Here is a 21028-nt window from a genome sequence, read left to right on the forward strand (position 1 = left end):
TAATATGCAAGGATCTCGTTTTAGTACACCTGCTTAAATTAAAATAAATTTCAATATTTGTTATTGGGTATTATCATGTCATTGAAGGTGCGACAAACGTTGTCTTGGCATTACTGTCTCATTGCAGTCATAAACTCGTAAGACAAGCCAATATTTAATTTATAAAGCGAATTCAAATATTCTATAGGAATACTTAAACATACGTCACTGTAATGTAAGTTCTCTTCAATCACAGTAAAACACACAATAAGTCCGGAAAGTTTATTTAAGATGGCGTACACATACAGGTGTTCCAAATGTGTTCTTTGCGAATTTAATTAATCTGTTTTCATAAATTCTATTCTTGCAGGCCCAAATTCAGTTAATTTCTTTCGTATTATCAATTTTTATTGAACTTTTGTCACAGAACTCCAGAAACAATAATTATTCACACAACAAGATAGGCCTAAAAGTTTATTATCAAGAATACATCGTATAATATTTTTTTGTAAATCAATAATTATTTAAAAGATGCACGGAACTGGTACAATTTTAAGAATCGATAGTTTTATAAATTAGAAATTATATAAAAAACAAATCAAAGTTTATGGAAACACTATTCAGCTTTCACTGTAGATTCGTAGCAGAAATAAGCGTTAAACACCGGTAACGTAGAGTACAGAATTCTTCAATTATATTTTTTTTAAAAGTACGTCATACTGACAAAAAATATTTGGAGATCTTAATAAGGTAACGGCCTTTATTATACGAGGGTTACTTCAAAAGTCAGGGCAACTAATTTTTTGGGGACAAAGACGTTACACTGAAGAAAGTTCAAAATATACATATGAAAGGGCACGATTTACTCCTCTGACTACACCAATCAGAGGAGTAAATCGTGCCCTTTCATATGTATATTTTGAAATTTCTTCAGTGTAACGTGTTTCCCCCAAAAAATTAGTTGCAATGACTTTTGAAGTAACCCTCGTATTTTATTTCATGTACAAATGCATTCTCTACCTCACTGAATTGTTTTTAAGACACACGACGAAGGTCGATATGAGTTTCACATAAATTAGCATATAATTTATAAAGCTACTGTACGAATAATAACAATAATTAAAAATGCTGTAGTCTGATAGAAGTTCATCAACGTTTCAGAGGTCACTGCTGCTTCCATAATCAGAGCTGATCGCCAATTTTCAATGTAGATTGCAATACCATATTTATTTTAAGGCTGTTCAATACACAAAACATTTCTGATCTTTAGTCGCGTCACAGAAAGGAAGAAAATGAAAATGACAAGAGTGGGCAAGCACAGAAGAACTTAAACCTTTTTCTTTCTCCTCCTAATTTCGACACAATCTAGCATTTTTATACTCTTTGACTTTCACTTTGCACTGCATTTTGTAAACCATGGAACTATAAAACATCAAAAAACATCAGCATTGTAGGCACACGTTTTAACCCACACGCGCTATTTCTACAACAAAAGATTGGGTTCTTTCTCCTCATTTGCTATCGCTTCGCCGTCCCCTCCCCCTACTTCCCACGTGTTTATTTGCAACATTCGACGAAATTCTGAGTTATTTTGTGGCCAATGTGCTGTCTAGATAAAACAACAGAGCGGACGGATACATCCTACATCCCCAATGAATACAAATTTTAACAAGCCTACTTTTTCATGACAACTGACTCTGTCTGCTACACGGTATAGATATTTTTATCAGGGCTGCGTTTGAGACACAGAGACAGGTCACTGTTTTTTTTAGTGTCGGGGCGCTGCCCTATAATTCATTTTAGAAATAGTGATGTCAAATACGGATGGTGTAGCCTAAAGCTTTAAGCCCACTATTTAAAAAAAATCATTGTGTGTTACTTCAGAAATTTAAAATATATATATATATATATATATATATATATATAGTATAAAAGTCAGAAATAAAAACAATGTTTTCTCTTGTATTAAAATCCCCTAACTTATTATTTGTTTCTTTGTTTGTTGTTTATAATTTAATTCTGCATTTAAAAGTGTTAAACTACAGTTAATTAACAATAATTTTCTTTCAACCTAGAATTGCGTTCTAGACCGGCCCAGAACATTTCTTAAGAATTCACTTTAGTTTCTCACGCAATTATAAAAGTATTTGATTTATTTTATCGGTAAGATATGGAATTTGCGTTGTTAGAAACAGCTGACGTTGTTTACAAAACACACACATGGACAAGTACTTCAAAACAAATAACGAAAAATTGTTTCGGACGTGTTTAACTACGTTACATTGGAAGTACTAATTCAGAGGAAGACTATAAGTTGGATGGAACAGCTGAAGTTTTCGACAGCTTCAGTTTATATGGAAGGGAAAACAGCTCTACAATAAATTGCACAGACAGTTACAAATCCCCACTTCTTCCAGCAACATAATATATATCTACAGCTTCAAGTTGGTGATAAGATTAGAGATGCCTGGTTTCACCCATGACTACATAGTGGTTGTGCATTTAACTTGTTATTTAGCCATACCTGGGCCTCCGTTATAAACTGATATGCTGTTACCTTTACGTTAAGTCTATTCTTAATGTAAGAAAGACTTTCTGCCGCTGTGCCGTGTGGCTAGTACAGACTCTGCGGTCTGTTGGGAGATGACGCTTCCATGCTGTCATCCATGTGATCACTGAGCTCCAGAATGCTGAATCCTAACTCCTGTTCTGGTTGCCTTATCCTCTCTACTTCACTCCTCAGTGTCACACCATCAACTTCTGAAGTCACTGGGTTCTGCTGTCGACGTTTAAAACCTGGAGTTGCACGTCTCGATGTGATCTTTGGGTTTCTTTTCCTGTTAAGATCTTCCATTTCAAAACAATCATCATCATCATCATCATCACCGGAGTATAGGTCGAGATCACGAGCGAAATACCAAACAGCTGCGCTAAGCAAGGCGCAGACTGTCATTAAACCTGAGAGAATTAAAACACTTCGGTAAATAAAACTAGTTAATAATTAAAAGTACTAAAATAATTTGATTTTTACTTCTAAGCTGAATTTCCTTATTTTATATTGTGTATCTTCTATTATTAAAATATTTAAATGTATATGTTGAAGTTAGCACAAACTTATTCGTTCTATAGAGCAAAATCTTCCTTGAAAAACTGATAGCTACTCAGCTGGCTATAATATTTCTCGAATTTTACAAATCCAGAAGGTCACAGCTGACCAGTCCCTAAAATCCTACATCTTTATTATTAATTTTAATATCCTACTTACAAACAGCATTCATAAAAAAGTTATAAATTTCTCTTCATAATTTCCATTAATCGACCTACAGAATGCGACTACGTTATATTTGTCACAGGCCTCACATAACCTCAAATTATTGTACCTGAACCATGTTTAAATGTTTGTTACTGTTAATACACAAACGATTTTTTTCAAAAACAATTTGTAAATATATTTGTAATCTATGAATACGTAAAAATTCACATATATCTTCCATGATTCATCAGTTACAGTCATAACAAAAAAAACATATATTAAATGTTCGCTTGATCGCCATTTCTTGTTTCATATTCTGTAAGAACGTTACCACGACAAAAGTTTCCCAGGCATATACATCAAAACCCTATCAGCAATCAAAATGTTAGAACCCTGTATTAAGTGTTGCTAATGTCGTTTCCACCTCAGAGCTTCGAAGAGCTGCAATGTTTGTATAACCGGCTACAGGAAACTAAAAAGTAGTGAGTACACAGTACACACAGGCCAAGAAACACCGTGATTTCCGTACCAAATGTAACTGAAGACAGTCAATTATTTTGTAAGTTATTAGACTGTACAAACTTACTGACATGTTTTTACAGTAAACTTCAGAATCATGAAAGGAGGCTAATTAGGGCTTGGGTAACATATTCCTCAGTGTAGACCTATGTCGTGGCCTTCCGTTAATTTCTGAAAGAACTTTATGTACTTAACAATAATTTATATGTAGATCGAGCCAATAAATTACTTGTATTCTTTAATTCCCTACCATAAATATTACCAATGTGAAATCACTAAATTATAGTGGCACTTAATCAAAATCAGTAAATGTCTTTAATGGAATAGATAGCCGACAAATGTGTTTTTTAGTAAAAAAAGACTTTTTTGTCAGTAAAAAGCGCATAAGATACACCATCCTTAATATTTAAGTTAATATACTCACATCCTGAGGTAACATGCATATAAAGTCCAAAATATTCAGCGTCATATAATTTGCACTCTTCTGTGTCACTGCTACCTCGAAACATGCACGAAGAATCTGATACAAAACAAAGGGTTTAATTATTTATAAAAATATCCTATTGGCGTGGTGAATTTCAGGATTCCAAAGGATAGAAATCGTAGGCTTCACTCCTATAGCAATTTATTTCTATAGGCTTTTGCACCATAGCATTAATTGTCATGTAGTGACAGCTAAAGTAACCAGCGTCAATCAGAATTTGCTATCGATTCTTATTGAACGTCACTCTCACAAGTGCACTAACAAGTTATGAAGTCGCACTGTTGAAGCACGTGGTGTTGGTCATACGAGAATGAAGCGTGCTGTTAGAAGGGGTAATTTGATTAGAATAATTACACGGCAATAAATAATGCGATAATAATCACAATAATATAATAAATTTTTATCGGGCTACCAGCCGTGTCAGGTGGTTGAATGGAGAAAACACCAACGTTTCGAGAACCATCTTCGTCCTCGACCTCAGTACCCTGAGGACAAGGACTATTATACTTAGTCGCCGTTACAGCTTCAGATCATAAATCATATTAATAAGTGAATACTGAAAATTAAAATAAAAGTAAAATGGATAACAGATTCTACCTGCCATCAGCTGGTACACCAGGTTGGCGGGTACGTAAGCGATAAGACCCACCAGGGTAAGTTCCAGTCCCACCGCGACGGACTTGTCTTTGGGCTGCACACTCCTGCAGGTATGAGACTCCGACTAATTTAAATATTTAAGCCTGTGCCAAGGATGGGAAGAAGGAAACAGAGAAAGGATGTAGACAAACGGAACAATGAAAAGTGAAAGAAAGAATTCAAGAGAGAAATGAGGATACAAATAGGAGGCAAGGATTGAAGAGAGAGGGAAAGAATATGAAATGTAAAGGAAGCAAGTAATAAATTAAAATAAAGGAAAACACACACACATAGATTGATTGATTGATTGATTGACAGAGATATGAGAGAGGGACACTTCATCCAAATGAAAATATTTCAAAACACATCTATTACGTCACTCGTAATTCGAGGCATTAATTTGCACTAGGCCCACAAAGATACATTAGTAATACCAAAGTCACAATGGGGAAAGCCGGAATTAATTTATTAGATTTAATTAATCTCGTATTTAATTTATTCGAACGGCTTTTTGAATGAAGATACGCCTAACAGACTAACAGGCCTATATCGAAACTACCACCTCACCTGTCATAATAAATTCAAGTTTGCTAAGTGCTCTGAGCCACTGTTTTCAAACAGTTGACCTGGTTCAAGAGTCTGCTTTTGTTACTAATTCAGCGCCAAAATATGTGCTCAATACGAAATTGTAGTACAGTACCTGAAAGTCAAGATGGCGTTGCCTACCAGTCGCGTGCCGACCAGAGCCGCTGTCAGGACAGTGAAGCACTGGTTGACGATCCAGCTGAAGTTGCAGTCGGGATTATTGCAAGGTCCCCCTTTGGCTTGGTGCAGCAACTGATTTCCCAATTTATCCCGAACGCAGCTGCAGTTCGCGAACGACTGTAAACAATAACTCTTCATACGCCCCGTCTAAACACCACGACATGGAGCTGTAACGGATGAATGGAGGTAAAACTCCACACTTTCGGTCACATACCGGAAGATTCAGGGGGCAGACATATCTAAACATTTATCTAGTTTGTTAAAAATAAGTCATTTATTGTGTTTGTTAGTGAGATAGTTGAATGTTATTTTAGTCACATATTCAGGTAAGTGGTTAGTAGGTGTAATTTAATTTAAATTGGATTCATTTAGCTCAAGATAAGACTCAGTGGTTAACTCTTGTGAACATGGTAGTTCTTACATCCACCTTCTCAAGGAAGAGGTCGGGCGGAGGTTAGATTAGTGACTTACGTCGTTCGTTACTTACTCGTATTTATCAACTTATATTTGATAAATTTAGCTTGGTTAATTACATAGTTTAAGTAATCTTAATTTGGCATTGTTTGTTATAGTTTTCGTTTACGTATGTATTAACCAATTATTTAATAACTTACATACTTAGCTAGTTGCCAATGTCCTTTCTAGCTCATTTAGTTTTCTTTAATTTCGTTATTGCCGTTCAGATTTATTAAATTGCTTGGATACATTGGTTATTTATTTTCGTCGTCAGTTATCAGTTATCCGGTTTAGGATTCGAGACTTTCGCGGAGAGTACAATCAATAAAATCTTCTCGGGCAATCAGCCGCGTCAACTGGTTCCCGAAACGTCGGTTTACTACGGTAACCAGTTGACGCGGCTGATTGCCCAAAAAGATTTTGTTGAGTTATTCGGTTATTTATCTGTGCAAAACTTCAATTTAGTTATGTTATTTACTCAGTAATGTTGACAGCATATAGTGATGGTTTAATTGAAAACTTTTTACCTTTATGTCGTCCAAGTATTGCACCTGTGTACAACCCGCGTGGCAAGGCGAGTAGTATAAGAAGCTACCCTGCTCGGTACACACGGGAGTGAAAAGTGTCGAATCGGAACAATCGCAGTGCCTGTTACAGGTCTGCAGTGGTTGGAACCTGCGCAGTAGACACAAGCGAATACATTCGTGTAACACACGAACGCAGAGAGGTTTATAACGATCTATTTTCCCTTAAAAGATTGTTTATAAAAATAATATAAATCTGATATGTAGCAGCAGTGGTTTGACATGATTTCGGATGCCGAGAGGTTACTCAAATTCCAGCAAGTAATGTTTACCAGTGGAATTTCTTTATGCAAACTAAACTGCGTAAATTACAGTTATAGAAGCACAAAAACAGTTATGTCCTTCTACGACAGAGTGCAAATGTATCAAGAGCTACCTTCCGTTATTCTGTCCTTCGATATGGAGTGAAGGGCAATTGGTGAAGATTCTGGAGAACATAAAGATGGCCACTAAGAGTGTTATGAAGACGTGCCAGGCTGTCAGCCGACCAGCTCGCATTCTTATCTTTGAGATAGCGAACCCCGACACCAAGATATGCAGCGCCACAAGTGGAGGCTTCAGCAAACCTGTCTCATAACGAAATCAGTTATGAGTCAGAAGCAGTATATTTTGTAATCATAAAAACATTAAAAGCTGGAAGGCTTATTCGAGATCTATACCTTATTAATTGTTGCAATATAATTCATAAAATAATTTGTGGTATCTGATTTTAAGGATGGATATTAGTTAGAAGCTTCCGAAAATAAAAATAAAATATGTAAGTGATGTTTACAAACATTTACTAAACATCAGTGGATAGACAAAGACTACTTAAAAATTCCTAAGCGGAAATTATCATTAAGGAAGTACTGAAACACGGTTTATAAAACAGTATATTTTAGTAATTAAAAAAATTGTCGATAAGTTTTTGCAAAAGAATTTATAGAACCGTATTTGTGAGCAATTTGGAAGGAGAGATCCAAGTTGAATATTCAAAAATAAATAGAAAAGTATCTTAAGAATGTTTATAAAGTGGTACAGTTTATAAGGGACTGCAGTGCTACCGAAACTACTAACAGCATACTCCTACGCCTTACGCTTTATATCGGCATGATTTTTAAAAAAGGCTTTATAACTAACTGAAAGGGGAAGGCTGCTTACTTATAATCAGTCTTGACGTCCACGGGTCCTGGAATCCACCCGCAGCCTCTGAAGGTCTCGGAATGTAAAATTTGGACTCCAGGTATTTGTCCTCTAGCGCCAAGTAGTTAGCCATCGCTGCCTGAAGACAAACAGTAGCTAATGTGTTGAGGACGATGATCCTGTTGGTGAGGAGTCTCCTTAGCGACGAGAAGAATCCTGTATAAAGGATTCTATTAGTTTTGTGGCACAAACTGTAGGCATACCACTGGACATTTCCCGTTATTTGAGAGGTAGGCCCATGTGCAGGAAAACTCGGGAATTTAATATACTCAGGTCAACATATTACTTTCTGACGTCCTGAGGACGTACAGACCTTGCGATGGTCTGATCCTGCATACAAGAAATCATACTGTTTGACTCAATAATGGCTTAGAAAACCTCTGTAGTAGAGGAGGCCAAGAACGGAATAAAGAATAAGAAAAGAACAAGGACAAAAGAACTGAACAGAAGGGAATTAACAAGAGTAGAAAATAATTATAAATTAATGAAAAGAAGGCGAAAAAGAGAATAATAAACTAGAGAAGAAGGGATAGGAATAAAACATGACAAGGAAAATCAGACAATAAGACGAGAATAAGAAAATAGAAGACTCAAGAAGAAGAGAACACGAAAATAACGGTTAAAAATTAATAAAAGAATTATAAAAAGAAAGAAGGTAGGCACAATAATAAGAGAAAAAGAATTTGAAAGTATAGATGTGAAGAAGAAGAATAAATATGTCGCAATAGCCTTGCACTACCACGAAACATGATCAGGGCTACAAACCTGTATTTGAAAGTCTGGGGTCAGTAGGCGCTTGGAAGGTGACGCCTCGCGCCAGATCCACAATAGACGCTGCCATTTCTTTAACAGCCTGTGACGGAAGCTGACGTGGAAACATAGCGACCAAAATGGCTACCACAAACATTAAAGTAGACAAGATAGGCCAACCTTAAAAGAAAACATTGTACGTAAATCAGTCACAAACTGGAGAAGGGTTACTTTAAAGAAGTGACGTCGGTTACAAACGAACTATCAGACTATTAACTGTACTTTATTCATTCTGAAGAAAGGAATTGATACTAACAGAGATTGTGGTCAGAAATGTTTAATTAAACTGTGTAACTATTACGTTTTGTCCTTGTTAGCTGCAGCATACGAACCGAAGCTTTTAAATGCAAGCAGACGCAGTTTTCCCAGATCTTAAAGTTAACATGAGAAAAAATAGGTTATTCGTATTGCGGTTGAAAGCAAATGTACTTATTTCTTCATCCTGATGCAAAGTGTTAGTTTACAACAAAACTGAAATGTAGGTATATATAATCAAATTTAATATTCTATTTTATATACAATGGCCATGTTGTGAGACGATTTTTACTTTTCATATACGTTAAATCGCATTATATATTTAATTAAATGATAATGAAATGTGGCGCAAAAACATAAAACAGCCATAAACATTACCACTGTAAATTGCAGGGACCAAACACATCGATTACAGTTCCAAACGGTCTCTTCCTATGAAGGTTCCAAACAAACTTATAAAAGCATGCATGTTTTTTCTGTTGTTTCCTCACCTAGCCACCACGCCCCAACCCACTCAGAGCTCGTCTGTCTTGGTTCAACATCCAGGGGTCCCGAGTACAAGGACAGACACCGCCATGCTAGCAGCACCCCCACATGAGGGCCCAAATGCCTCAGGGCTATGATTTCTCCTGCAACAGAGACAGATATTCTCTGGAATCAGATCGTACATTTCTTCAAACTTCTTTCACCTCTTGCCGAAATAGTAATGATTAATTTCTAAGAGCCTTATTAACCATTTGAAGAACATGGATAAACTGAAACCACATATTTGTGGTCCCATGTGTCCGCTTACGTTGGTATTCTTATCTCCAAAACTACTCAAAGGATTTGTTTCTTGAGTCCACAATAAGACTTCAAGAAAATTAATATCGATCCAAAATAGAATCCATAATTATAATTTAGTCCTATATAATATCAACACATATTTGTCGTTTTCTCAAAAAACGGTTCTTTATATAGGCTAAAGTTGTTTTAAAAAAATTAAATATAGGAGCTACTGAGCTCCATAAATTTAATTTGAAATATTTTTTGACATAATTGATACGTAACTTGACACAAAGCAAAGTAATTTTGACCAAGACAAGTATAATATGTTATGTAATTTAGTTAGAAAAATGGGCTTGTATCTGGAGAAAATTAAGATCAATACCAATGAGTTGATGCATAACAGCAATAAAAGAAGATGCAAGACGACTACTCGCACACTTATAAACGTTTAGGTTTGTATGAAGATGGTCTCTTCTGGTCTCCTACGTCGTGTGTTCTAGTAAAGTTTACCAACGTTTCTGAGGTGTTTTCTGCTTCCATCATCAGGATCCTGATAGCACAAATACTGCGCCGTGCACAGTAAAAGAAAGCCAGCATGTGAAATTAAAATATTCTGTATCATTTGACCACTCTGATTATGTTGTTTTCTGCCCCAAAATGTCTCGCTGTTTCTATTGCAACCAACAGCCCTGAACCTGTGATCCGTCTTACCAATGAGGGCAGGACTGTTCCCCTTCTCCACGTTGTCGTCCACGTACGCCAGCCCATGAGATAGCACCGCGATTCCTCCAAGCCCGGCGCCCAGCTGGATGAGGAACATTAGCACCATGGTGAAATGGCAGTATTCTTCTGATTTATGCTCAGGCACCGTGATGTTGGTAAAGCAGAGAGGTTCTCCACTTGACTCTGTCAACACCAGGCCAACTTATGTAAGTACAACTTTCTGTATTTCCGATTGGCCTGTTTAAATTTAATGCATAGTAAATTGGCCGAGTTCCCTTACAGAGACGACCATTAAAAATAGTTGAACGTCATTCACATTAACCCTCAGGATACTTAGGCAACCCGTTCTTCAGTGCCTTGAGCACCTGCGGGTCCCATCTTTCGTTAGTTTTGATCTATTAGACAGTTGGTAGGACCCCTTGGACGAGGGTTCGGCCCGTCGCAAGGCCTCTACCTATTTATATGACAGCACAACACAGAAAGACGCGGACAAACATCCATGCCTTGAGTGGGATTCGAACCCACGGTCCCAGTGACCAAGCGGCACAACGCAGTGTTGAGGCACTTGAAGAACGGGTCGTTCCCAGTATCCCAGTATCCAGTACGGAGTGAATTAGACGAGCTGTCAACTTGACTGTGTGTCAGTCATCCTTGTGTCTACCAGAAAATTTACCTCCAGGTGCAGTGCTAGTCACGTGGCCGTGGTCAGGGTTGGTTTCATGTACGAGGTGGGGAAGAAGCAGCAAGAAGCACGTAAGAGCTTGGAAAGTCGCACAAGTCGCTATCCAGCCGGGGCGATTTCCTCTGCCGCCCCAGAAACTGATAACGAGCCCTAATACGCCCTGGGCTATCTCGTTGCTCACCATTATCCAAGCTGAAAGACACGTGATTAAATTTCTGGTAGCATTTTAAATCGGTACTTTGAAGTCACTGTGAAAATTTAATGACTTGACAGTTTACAAAACAGTACGAAAATTACTGTGGTAATACTAACTGAATTTTCATTTTATTAACCATTTAAACCCCAATGAAATATATATATATATCTTTAACAATCATTAAATCGGCATCTTGTATTTATGGGTTTCATTTGATTCTCAGTGTATACGGGAATTATTTCCAAAGACAGCAAAACCAGATGACATTTTTATTGGAGAAGGATACTGTTGTCTTTGAGGTACGGACTGAATTCTTAAATATTATTTAGACGAACTTCGTCTTCAAATAGTAAAATAGATTAAGTTTGCGTCGTGTTAGAGAAACCTTGCCTAACAGTTACTGCAAATCAAACTATCTGACAGCTAACAAACAATGTATTTACAACAAATTGAGTTGTGTGGAGAAATACAGCTATTTTTCGGTTTCAGATGGATACCAGTTGTGCTGTTTAAGTTAAGGAAACACAGTTGCACTAACTGTCCGCGACTATATCAGATTTTTTGTTTTCTGTGATTGTTTTTTGTGGCGTAATCTGTATGAAACACAACACCGAGGGTAGATTTTGCCTTCAGAACGTGGAAGCTTTCTTCAGAAGCTTAAAAGATCTAGAAAGCTGTAACCTTTGTAATAAAACATTGATCGTTCAAGAGTAAACGGGTTTAAAGTTCACAGGTTTCGTGACTTATTAAATAAACATCAGATTTCAAATAATTTTTTCTTGTTTTCTCCGATACGTGATTTAAGTCCCGGACATAGCATCCGCAATAAATGATGCCTAATAATATTTTGTGGAAAGCATAAAGTGAGGAGATCCACCAAATGTGCTATTTTCACAGCCCTCCTGTTAAGCACTGACGAATTCATAAGCCACACTTACAAACTAGGCCGTGTGAAAATCCAAAACTGTTAGCTACAACATTAACAGTAGCAATAAAGTAGCCCATAGCAGCGCCTTGAAGAAATCCGAGTGATGCCAACACTGCCACAAACACCCTATGAGTGGCAAATTTCTGTATCCAGGATGGCTCCCAATAGAAGCCATTCATTCCTAGACCACAGTGCAGCTGCCTAGCCTGCAGTCTTACAGGGATACTGAAGTCTACGTCCAGAGTCTCGCTGCTATGAATGGGCATTTCCGGTCGAATCATGGCTCCAGAAACCTTCGAAACACAAAGGTGCACAAATGTGCTTACTGGTGTTTCAAACAAATTTTCTAGCATGGTAAATCAACTGAAATGATCCCTCATGTAGCTATTTTCCAAAATGCATGTGTTGAGGTCTTTGTTGAAAAACTGATAGTCACTTATCTGATCAAGAAATTAATTATTAAACCGTGTTCATAAAATTTCGTCATCTGAACATGTCCTTCTCCAGTTCAATCTACTTTACACATTCACACATTCCAAGGTCCACTTTAATATTATCCTATCATGTGTCTAGATATTTCAAGTCTTTCTTGAAACCTCCCTCCTGTTATTCTCCTCAGCACTTAAACCTCAAACGTCAACAACATTCTTCCTTCCCTTACAGTGAGAAATCAAGTTTCACTTCCACATAAAACAGGAGAAATTATGCCAATGCTTTTGAATATTCAGTGTTTATAATTTACATTTATTTTGCAGATATTAATTCTGCATCTATCACATGAAAACTGGCGTCCATCTTTAATCACTGCTCGTATATTCAACAGAAGATCATTGTGGAGCATAGTCTAATTATTTTACGTGAAAAAACTTCCAAAAAGGTTAATTACAAATATCGTAATACAATTAATATATTAATCGATATTTTGATATTATGACTCGCTTAGTTAAATTCTTATCAATAATCACTTACCTGCATTTTATTTATATATCGGTGAGACTAACTGAGTTTTATTTACGTATCTTCAATGTTCATTTAATACACATTTCCATTAACTTTGCTACACACCGTGAAAGCGCCATTTCTTTCCTCTCAAGTTTCAAAATAACTACGAGATACCTCGCTATCTCGAATGGAATAAGCTGAAAGGTTAACACTGTCACTAATCTTATCATCGTGCTGAAATTATCTTTATGGATGAATTTGTCAGATACACACGCTGCGTTCCACTATTTCTCCTGAAATCAGTATTTCACAGAAGTCTCCTCCGACGATAACTGGAGTGAAAAATTATACGTAAAGAATAACTTACGTTAACTGAATTCACGATTAAAGATCGACCTTAAAAAGTTTATACTTTTATCTGTGAATAAATAAAGTTACTTGGTCTTACTAAACACTAATGTTCATTGCCATGTTCAAAACATTTCTGTTCTGAGTCAGTTGAATACAATCTCAAACATAACCCAACTTTCTTTAAACCAAATTACATGTTATCCTCCAATTAGCGTTTGCATAGCTTTCCCAAATGTTTTTCTGTTCAGCTTTTTTGGCTAAACATTTTAATGTACTTTTAGTATCATGCAGGCCCATAACAATATGGCTGCACAGCGTCATAAAAATTTAGCTTTAAGTTTATTGGTAGTAATTATTAGACAGTTAAGAGAAATATAAATTTCAATTCAGATAAAGGCAACAGGCATGCCAACGTATCTAGTAAAAACGTGTTTTGTATATTAAGAGTAATAAACAATAAAATTATTTGAGATGACAGTCATAACTTTCAATTACTGGTAGTGGAAACATGTAACCCCAACGAGAATTATGGCATTAAAAGTGAACTACCCAAATGTAGGCTAAAATAGTTGATAGTTCCACAATCCCTTGAGACAGTGAACCCACAGTTGCGATAGACAACATAAGGAAGAAGATAGAACAGAACCAAATAAAAAGGCGAAGGAGAGGAAGGAGAAGGAGGTGATAAAGATAATAATGAAATAATAATAAGGATAAGAAGCAGGAGGAATATAAGTATAGAGATAAAGACGAGGAGAGAAAGAGGAACCATATGAGAAAACAAAGAGAAATCAAAGGACTAAAGCGAAGAAAGAGAAGATTAACATGAATGAAAAGTAGAGGAAGAAGAATAAAGTAAGTCGAAACTGAACAATAAAAGTAAGACAAAAGGGAGGATGGAAGAGAAGGTGAGAAAGATAAAACGACGAGAAAAATAGGATAAGAACGAAACTAAGGAAAAATAATAACAAGAGGTGGAAGAATATGAAGGAAATAATAAGAAAAATAGAAAAACGAAGAGTATGAGAGGAACAAACGAGATGAAAATGAAGAGAGGCAAGAGAATGGTAAAACAGAAAATAATGCTACTGTTGTGCATAGACTCCATGCCTGTTCTGTTTAGGAAACATTTAAAAAGTAGAATTCTTACTGGCGAGCAGGATATAAGAACATACACAGTCGAGAAACATAAACGTTTAATGGAATATGTTCTTTACGTAATTACTTTTCGACCTGAACGTAGGTGTCACATTTTATGTGGGTCGTTATTGTTCGTTTTCTTACAACAGATTATGCGTTGCGTCACAGTTCACAGGAATACCCACGTCAGATCAATAACACTGAAGCGACGAATCTTATCATGATTAGTACATTTACAGGGATCATCGATTTCTTATCGACATAATTATTCATGTTTAGTTTGATTTCATATTTCACCTAATCTCCATGAAGTCATCCCATCAAAAGACAAGACAGCTGAGGGCTGTGCCGTATCTAGCGACGATCTTAGTAGAGTCGGAAGTCCAGCCAGCGGAAGGTTATGCAGACGGTACTAGCAGCTATGGTGGGAGAAGACTTGCAACAAAAGCAAGGATTAAAACAGGAAGAAGAAAGAATTATTGTACAATACAAAAATAATTAATTAATTTGAACCGCCTTCAAAACAAAGTATCGTATGGATAAAATAACAAAATTATAGACTTGTTCTCATACGCCAAACAATGTTTTTGAAAAACGTCTTTTAGACAACTATTATTTTCGGAATTGCAAACCGTTTGGCGTGAAAAAGATGTAGATCGGAAATAATATTGAAGTTGATCTTAAAAATTAAGATGCACGGATATGTACCAGATTTAAGTGGCCCAAGACAGCGTCTAGTATTAGCAGCCTCCTGTGGTGACAATTACGAAGTTTTGGTGAGCCATAGCAAAATTAAATATCTTGATGTTCGAAAGAAACATTCACGGACATTCGACAAGAGGCAGTAATCCAAAGTGCGGTTGACTTGAGACTTATCACCATAAAACCAACATGCTATGAAATATTTAAACACACCTCGAATGTGGATGGATTTTATGGTAGCCTGAAACCTCAGCATCGGAAGGCCATAGAATGTCGAAAATCTCTAGAGGCCAGGTTAAATGAAAACGAAGACAGTTTGGGGATTAAAATCACTGGTTGCCATTAAACTGATTTCATGTCACTATTTTATTTTTGATATCATTGACAAAAATTGGTATCGAACCGGGAAAATTAATAAATAATAAGCTAGTACTTACACCAAACACTAGGCTACCGGAGTACAAAGCCAACTCCCGAAACATCGTGTGTATCGAATATAAATAAAAAATGGACAATGTACAACACATAGCGGTGGTCATGAATCAAACATTGTCACAAATGCTCAAGAATATATATGCAACTTCTGGTAACATTAGGCAGCTTTTGGAAGTACTTAGAATGGGCGACGGAAACGTTGAAATACCACAGTGTTCAGAACTGAGGATTTTGTTTATTGTTCTGATTTTAAAGGCATGGGAAACGAGTGCAAGAGAAAGAGGAAAATGGGGTACAGATACGAAAAGATAATTCCCCGTTAAATTTCAATGGGAACATTTATAAATTGTATTCCTGATATGTATAATAATGAAGATACATCATCATTTTGAGACTTCTGAACACCTTGGACAAAGGTACATGAATATATTGCTCCATCATTGACGATAAGACCTTTGCCATATGGACTCACCTTCTTTTATACTCTTTTCCCCCTCGAGTACTCGTAAATAGAAATGTGGAGGTATTGCAAGAGTTTTTTTAATTTTTTGTTCATGTGTGTTGATGCGCACGCAACATAATCCCCTCTTAGCCCCTCTCCCTGCATTGATAGCACGCAGAACGACATTGACTGTGTATGAGGCATAGGAAGATTGCGTGGTTGACTGTTAGCAGCGAAATGCAAGTCCAAGGTCGTCATCTTCGGAAATCAGCCTAAGTAGCAGAGAAGGTCAACAAATACAAAATCTTTTCCTCATGCGGCTATTAGCGTCGGCATGTTGTTTTCAGCACTGACGAAATTGGTCAGGACTTCCTGCTTCAGAACGTAGCATTTCTTTGCGTACGTACTATTTACTCTCTGTATTCTTTCCTTTGTTTATAATTGTCTTTTTTTCTTCTTGCTTTCTGTTTCTCTGCATATTTCTTCTCTTCTTTCTCTACTTTCCTTCACTTCCTTGACTTTACTTATCTCTGTATATTTTTTCCTTGCTTCCTTTCTCCCTCTGTTTCGTTCCTTCTTTCTGTTTTCCTCGTCCTCTCTTCCACTCAACAGATTTATTTAATTTGAACTTCGCTTACGTTACTCCAGTGACACAAAGCTTATAAATCCTTGACATTATACGTCAAAGGCGACATAACGATAATAATTGTCCTGTTTATACTGATTTTTACATTTTCCTTATTTCGAATCGAGACAGTTAAAAACTTCGTGGTATAAACAGTTCACCTAGTGTCTGTTGCTATGAGAGTGGAATCAAGAAAGTTTGACAAAAATAAATATCCCACAGAATTTTGCGTTAGACCTGCAACAATCATTTCGAAAACAGGAAGATAATTATAAGCACAATATATGTCCCACATGTTTCAACAACCAATAAATCTTCATTTTGTATTTATAGGTTTTGTATAAACAGCGACTATTTCACCTAACAGCATTGACCGGTTGTTCCTGTAATGTTGAAGTGTTTTCTTAGCGGTACGGACCTTTTTTATTTAGACGAGTTTCGGCTTCAAACGGTTGAATTGGAGGTCATGTTTCCAATTGTGTGGATAAGAGGTGAATAAAACCAACTGAAAATCTGAACATTCCTGCATACCACTACACCACTGCCTTCGTTCGTCTAAAATATACAAATGGTGTCATGCTGAAACACAGTTTCACAAAAATCGATTTATTAGTGTCTTTGAAGTGTGTGTTTAATTAGGGTAAAGATAGACGAAGTGACAGATTCGTAGCCTGCTGGTAAAGTTACAAAGAAGTCGAAGACACTTTGCATGGCGCCTTCTTGTAGGCTGATGTGAGAACTTAAATTATATAGATTGTTTAGTTTCATGTCGTTAAATATTCACATATGGAAAAAAATGTTTAAAATAAATTAAGTGTTGTATTGAAATTATTATTTTACTATGTGCCTTTCCGGGACGATGAGAATTTTTTTAAGAAATCGGCACACTTCAATTTGAGAACTTTCAAGAACTTACCTCTTCTTCGTTTCGGGTGCAAAAATGGAACATGGACTGAGTGTGTCTGAGAATAAAATAAACCTATAAATATGAAAGATACGAACAAGAAAGCTTCAAAATTTGTTATGATCCTCACCAAATATTATTAGGGACATTAAATCAAAGATAACTAGATGAGCCAGACATGTAGCATACATAGGAAGATGAAAACGCATAGCTTAAGTACAAAAACTTCAGGATAAGGAATGACTTGGGAGATTTACGTATATGGGAGGATAATATTAAAATGGATCTTACAGAAAAGGGGTGTAAGGATGCGAACTGACTCAGAACATTTTTCAGGGTCGGGGTCCTGTGAACACGAAATACATTTTCGGGTTCCATAAAGTAAATAATTTCTTAACCAACCTAGCGATCATAACATATGTAGAACGACTCTGGTCGATCGATGCAATAAGGCGTACATTCAGCCAACATAAATCAAAATTAAACACTGTTAACAGCCTTGTGTTATAGACTCACCAATACTAAGTTTCTTCAAAATTCTTTCAATAATTTTGTGTATGGCATATGCGGACAGACCGAAGGGGCACGAACTTCTATTATATTATAAGAATTTTGTGTAAAAGTGTACAGCAATCGCTGGTTACAACGTTGAATCCGTAAAGATTCAAACAGATTTTACCCAGCTCTAGAATTTATGCTGGTGTTAACGAGACGTTGGACAGCTCTGCTTCAAGTCAAGCACCTCATCAATTATGCGTGTCGACAAAATATTTACTTCCAGTTTGTCGTCAAAATGCTAAAAGAAATTTGCATCTGTTCCACGAAGCCTACCAAATTACTGACACTGAGCCGTCGGATACCGAACTTCTTGGTGTTGTGGTTAGCACTGGCGCTCCATAATCTGGAGGTTTAGGCTCGTATCTCGGGACGCAGACTGGCTATCCTAAATACGCTTTTCTGAGGTATTTCTTAGTTCCGTCTATAAAATACTACATCAGTAATAAATAAGTCAATAATTCAATCACAGTTTCAATAGTTTTGTTATTCAGCCAGTCAGTCAAATGACAAATTTATTGTATAGTTCGTTAATATGTCTGTTAGCCAGCCAGCCAGCCAATCAGTAAGTCAGTCAAACTGTCTCTTAGTCAATTACTCTGTTATCAATAGAACGAGAGTAAGTCAAATAGTCTATTATAGTCAGAGAGTGAATCATTTAACCAGTTAATGAATTCATTATAATATGGTAATTGTATTGCGTTTGAAATAGGGCCTTCTGGACTAGAAGGCTAATCGTGAACTGCAGTCTGTATGCACGACTACAACTACAGCCATGTTTCAGCATACATCCCTTCTTCGGCAAGGCAAGGCCAGCAAATAACGCAACAAGCAGTTTTCGAATAGCACAAGCTTCCAGTACCTCGAGCAACGTTACAATGAGGTTAAACACGAACGTAAGAATATCCGCTTGACGTCACCACAATTGTCTCGTCCTTTTCCTGTCAGAAATTCTCACCTCGCTCGGCCACAGTGTGATCTTCCGCGCTTTATCTCTTTGCCTTAAAGGGAACAAAGAATAAAGAAACAACGTAACGTACGTAAGAAATATACGTACGTCAGTCACATCAGTGCTGTGTAACACATAAACTACACATAGACAGTTTCAAAGCTGTGGGGGTTTTGACGAAATAATTGAAATAACTATTCTCTTTGTTTGGATGTTCATTACCGTATTTACAATAGCCCACTAAGTCAGATGAATCCATACGAAATTTGAGGTTCTCTCGGCAGTGATAACTGGATGCTGGACTTCTTGGTTGTTACTCCGTACGGACTTGTAAGTAGAAGCCATCGTTTCAAAGGAAAACACTGCCTCCATCTTTCGGGATAAAAATAATGAGTACATTTAAAATGTTAGCGTGGAGAAAACTGCATAATGATGAGCTTAAAAATCTGTACTCCTCCCGCAGTATCGTCAGGGTGATTAGAAGAATGAGATGGACGGGGCATGTAGCGCGCATGGATGGGACAAGAGGTGTGCACCGGGTATTGGTTGGGAAACCTGAAGGGAAGAGACCGCTGGGGAGACCTAGACGTAGATGGGAGGATAATCTCAGGCGGGATCTATGGGAGATAACAGTTGAAGGAAACTGGATTTTGTAGGCCCAGGACAGGGTCCGGTGGAGGGCTTTGGTTAATTCGGTGATGAACCTTCGGGTTCGGTAAGCCATCTAGTTAGTTTTTTAGCTGGAAACTCTAAAGATAAGAGACAACTTCATATGTTCTGCCCATCGTATTATAATTAGGTTGATCGCCCTAATAACACTTAATGATAAATTCAAAATAGGCCATGGAGCTCAACACCAATTCTATGCAATTTCCTCCGTCATACTATCACTTATAGTTCACTTTCCTTTCTTAAAGAAAATAATTACGCTTATTAGATCACTATATATATTTTTTTATTTACTGTCATCAGCAATAACAGAGTATTATGTCATATTATTCCATCCAATGCACTGAAACGTATCGACAAAGCTTATAGCAATCACATCAGGAAATCCTACGGGGGTACCATATTCTTTTGTTTTTCGACTGCTGGCTAGTCAGTATGCATCCGAAAGGTCCTGTGACCGGCCATCTTTCCACAGGTTTTCCTCTGTCTTTAATCAAATGTTGAGATGGTTCGCCAGTTCAAAGTTTCCATTGCAAATTAACTACTTTTCTGTGTAGGCCACTAAAATTATTTAATTTTGCAAACATACAAAACAAATCAGTTAGATTATTATTTTATAGGATTTATATCTCAGCATTAACTATTTTGTAAATTATGCGAGATGTATATTTGTGGCGTATTAAACGAGTCCTTCCGTACCTCAGACCATAGGGCGTCGATTCATACAGTTACGAGGTGCGATCGGAAAGTCTCAAGACTGCGCCTCTATATATATATATATATATATATATATATATATATATATATATATATATAAAAACCCGTACACTTATCTCAGGTATTAAATTCATCCATCACCCTCGAAGTAGTTCCCCTGGGAGTGAACACAACGATCCCAGCGCCGCTGCCAAGCCTGGAAGCATCCCTGGAAATCTTTCTTTGTCAGCCTGTCAAGCACCATCTGCGATTCTGCCTGAATCTCTTCTATCGTCTCAAATCTCCTTCCCTTTAGCTGAATTTTCATCTTTGGGAAGAGGAAGAAGTCACACGGCGAATAAGGAGGGTGCGGGATGACGGCCATGGTGTTTGAGGCC

The 21028-nt window shown here is 37.0% G+C and overlaps 1 protein-coding gene across 3 annotated transcripts; it reads right to left on the bottom strand.

Moving 5' to 3' along the window:
• Nucleotides 1-2372: 2372 nt before the first annotated feature.
• On the bottom strand, nt 2373-19812 carry LOC110827549 (solute carrier organic anion transporter family member 74D). 3 transcript variants are annotated; one of them, XM_087351683.1, is made up of 13 exons: nt 14951-19812; nt 12231-12513; nt 11088-11288; nt 10403-10597; nt 9415-9552; nt 8624-8788; nt 7817-8014; nt 7053-7242; nt 6620-6767; nt 5572-5753; nt 4833-4936; nt 4176-4271; nt 2373-2937 (listed from the first exon to the last, which is right to left on the bottom strand). In XM_087351683.1, the coding sequence occupies exons 2-13, from the start codon at nt 12499-12501 to the stop codon at nt 2594-2596; spliced, it is 2232 nt and encodes a 743-aa protein (XP_087207809.1). In that variant the 5' UTR covers nt 12502-12513; nt 14951-19812; the 3' UTR covers nt 2373-2593. The 3 variants fall into 3 exon arrangements, with proteins under 3 accessions (XP_087207809.1, XP_087207808.1, XP_087207810.1); XM_087351682.1 differs by lacking the exon at nt 14951-19812 and adding an exon at nt 13190-13358; XM_087351684.1 differs by lacking the exons at nt 12231-12513; nt 14951-19812 and adding an exon at nt 13190-13358.
• Nucleotides 19813-21028: the final 1216 nt, after the last annotated feature.

Source organism: Zootermopsis nevadensis, unplaced genomic scaffold (assembly GCF_977971745.1).
Source record: "Zootermopsis nevadensis isolate Lab colony 2312 unplaced genomic scaffold, Znev_1.0 Znev_ptg000020l, whole genome shotgun sequence".
NCBI lineage: Eukaryota > Metazoa > Arthropoda > Insecta > Blattodea > Termopsidae > Zootermopsis > Zootermopsis nevadensis.

Excerpts from the sequence above, each read along its gene's own strand:
- LOC110827549 (XM_087351682.1), bottom strand. Across the intron at positions 9,553-10,402 it reads GAACAGTCCTGCCCTCATTG|GAGAAATCATAGCCCTGAGG; the intron begins GTAAGACGGATC and ends TCTCTGTTGCAG. Across the intron at positions 4,937-5,571 it reads AACGCCATCTTGACTTTCAG|GAGTGTGCAGCCCAAAGACA; the intron begins GTACTGTACTAC and ends TCATACCTGCAG.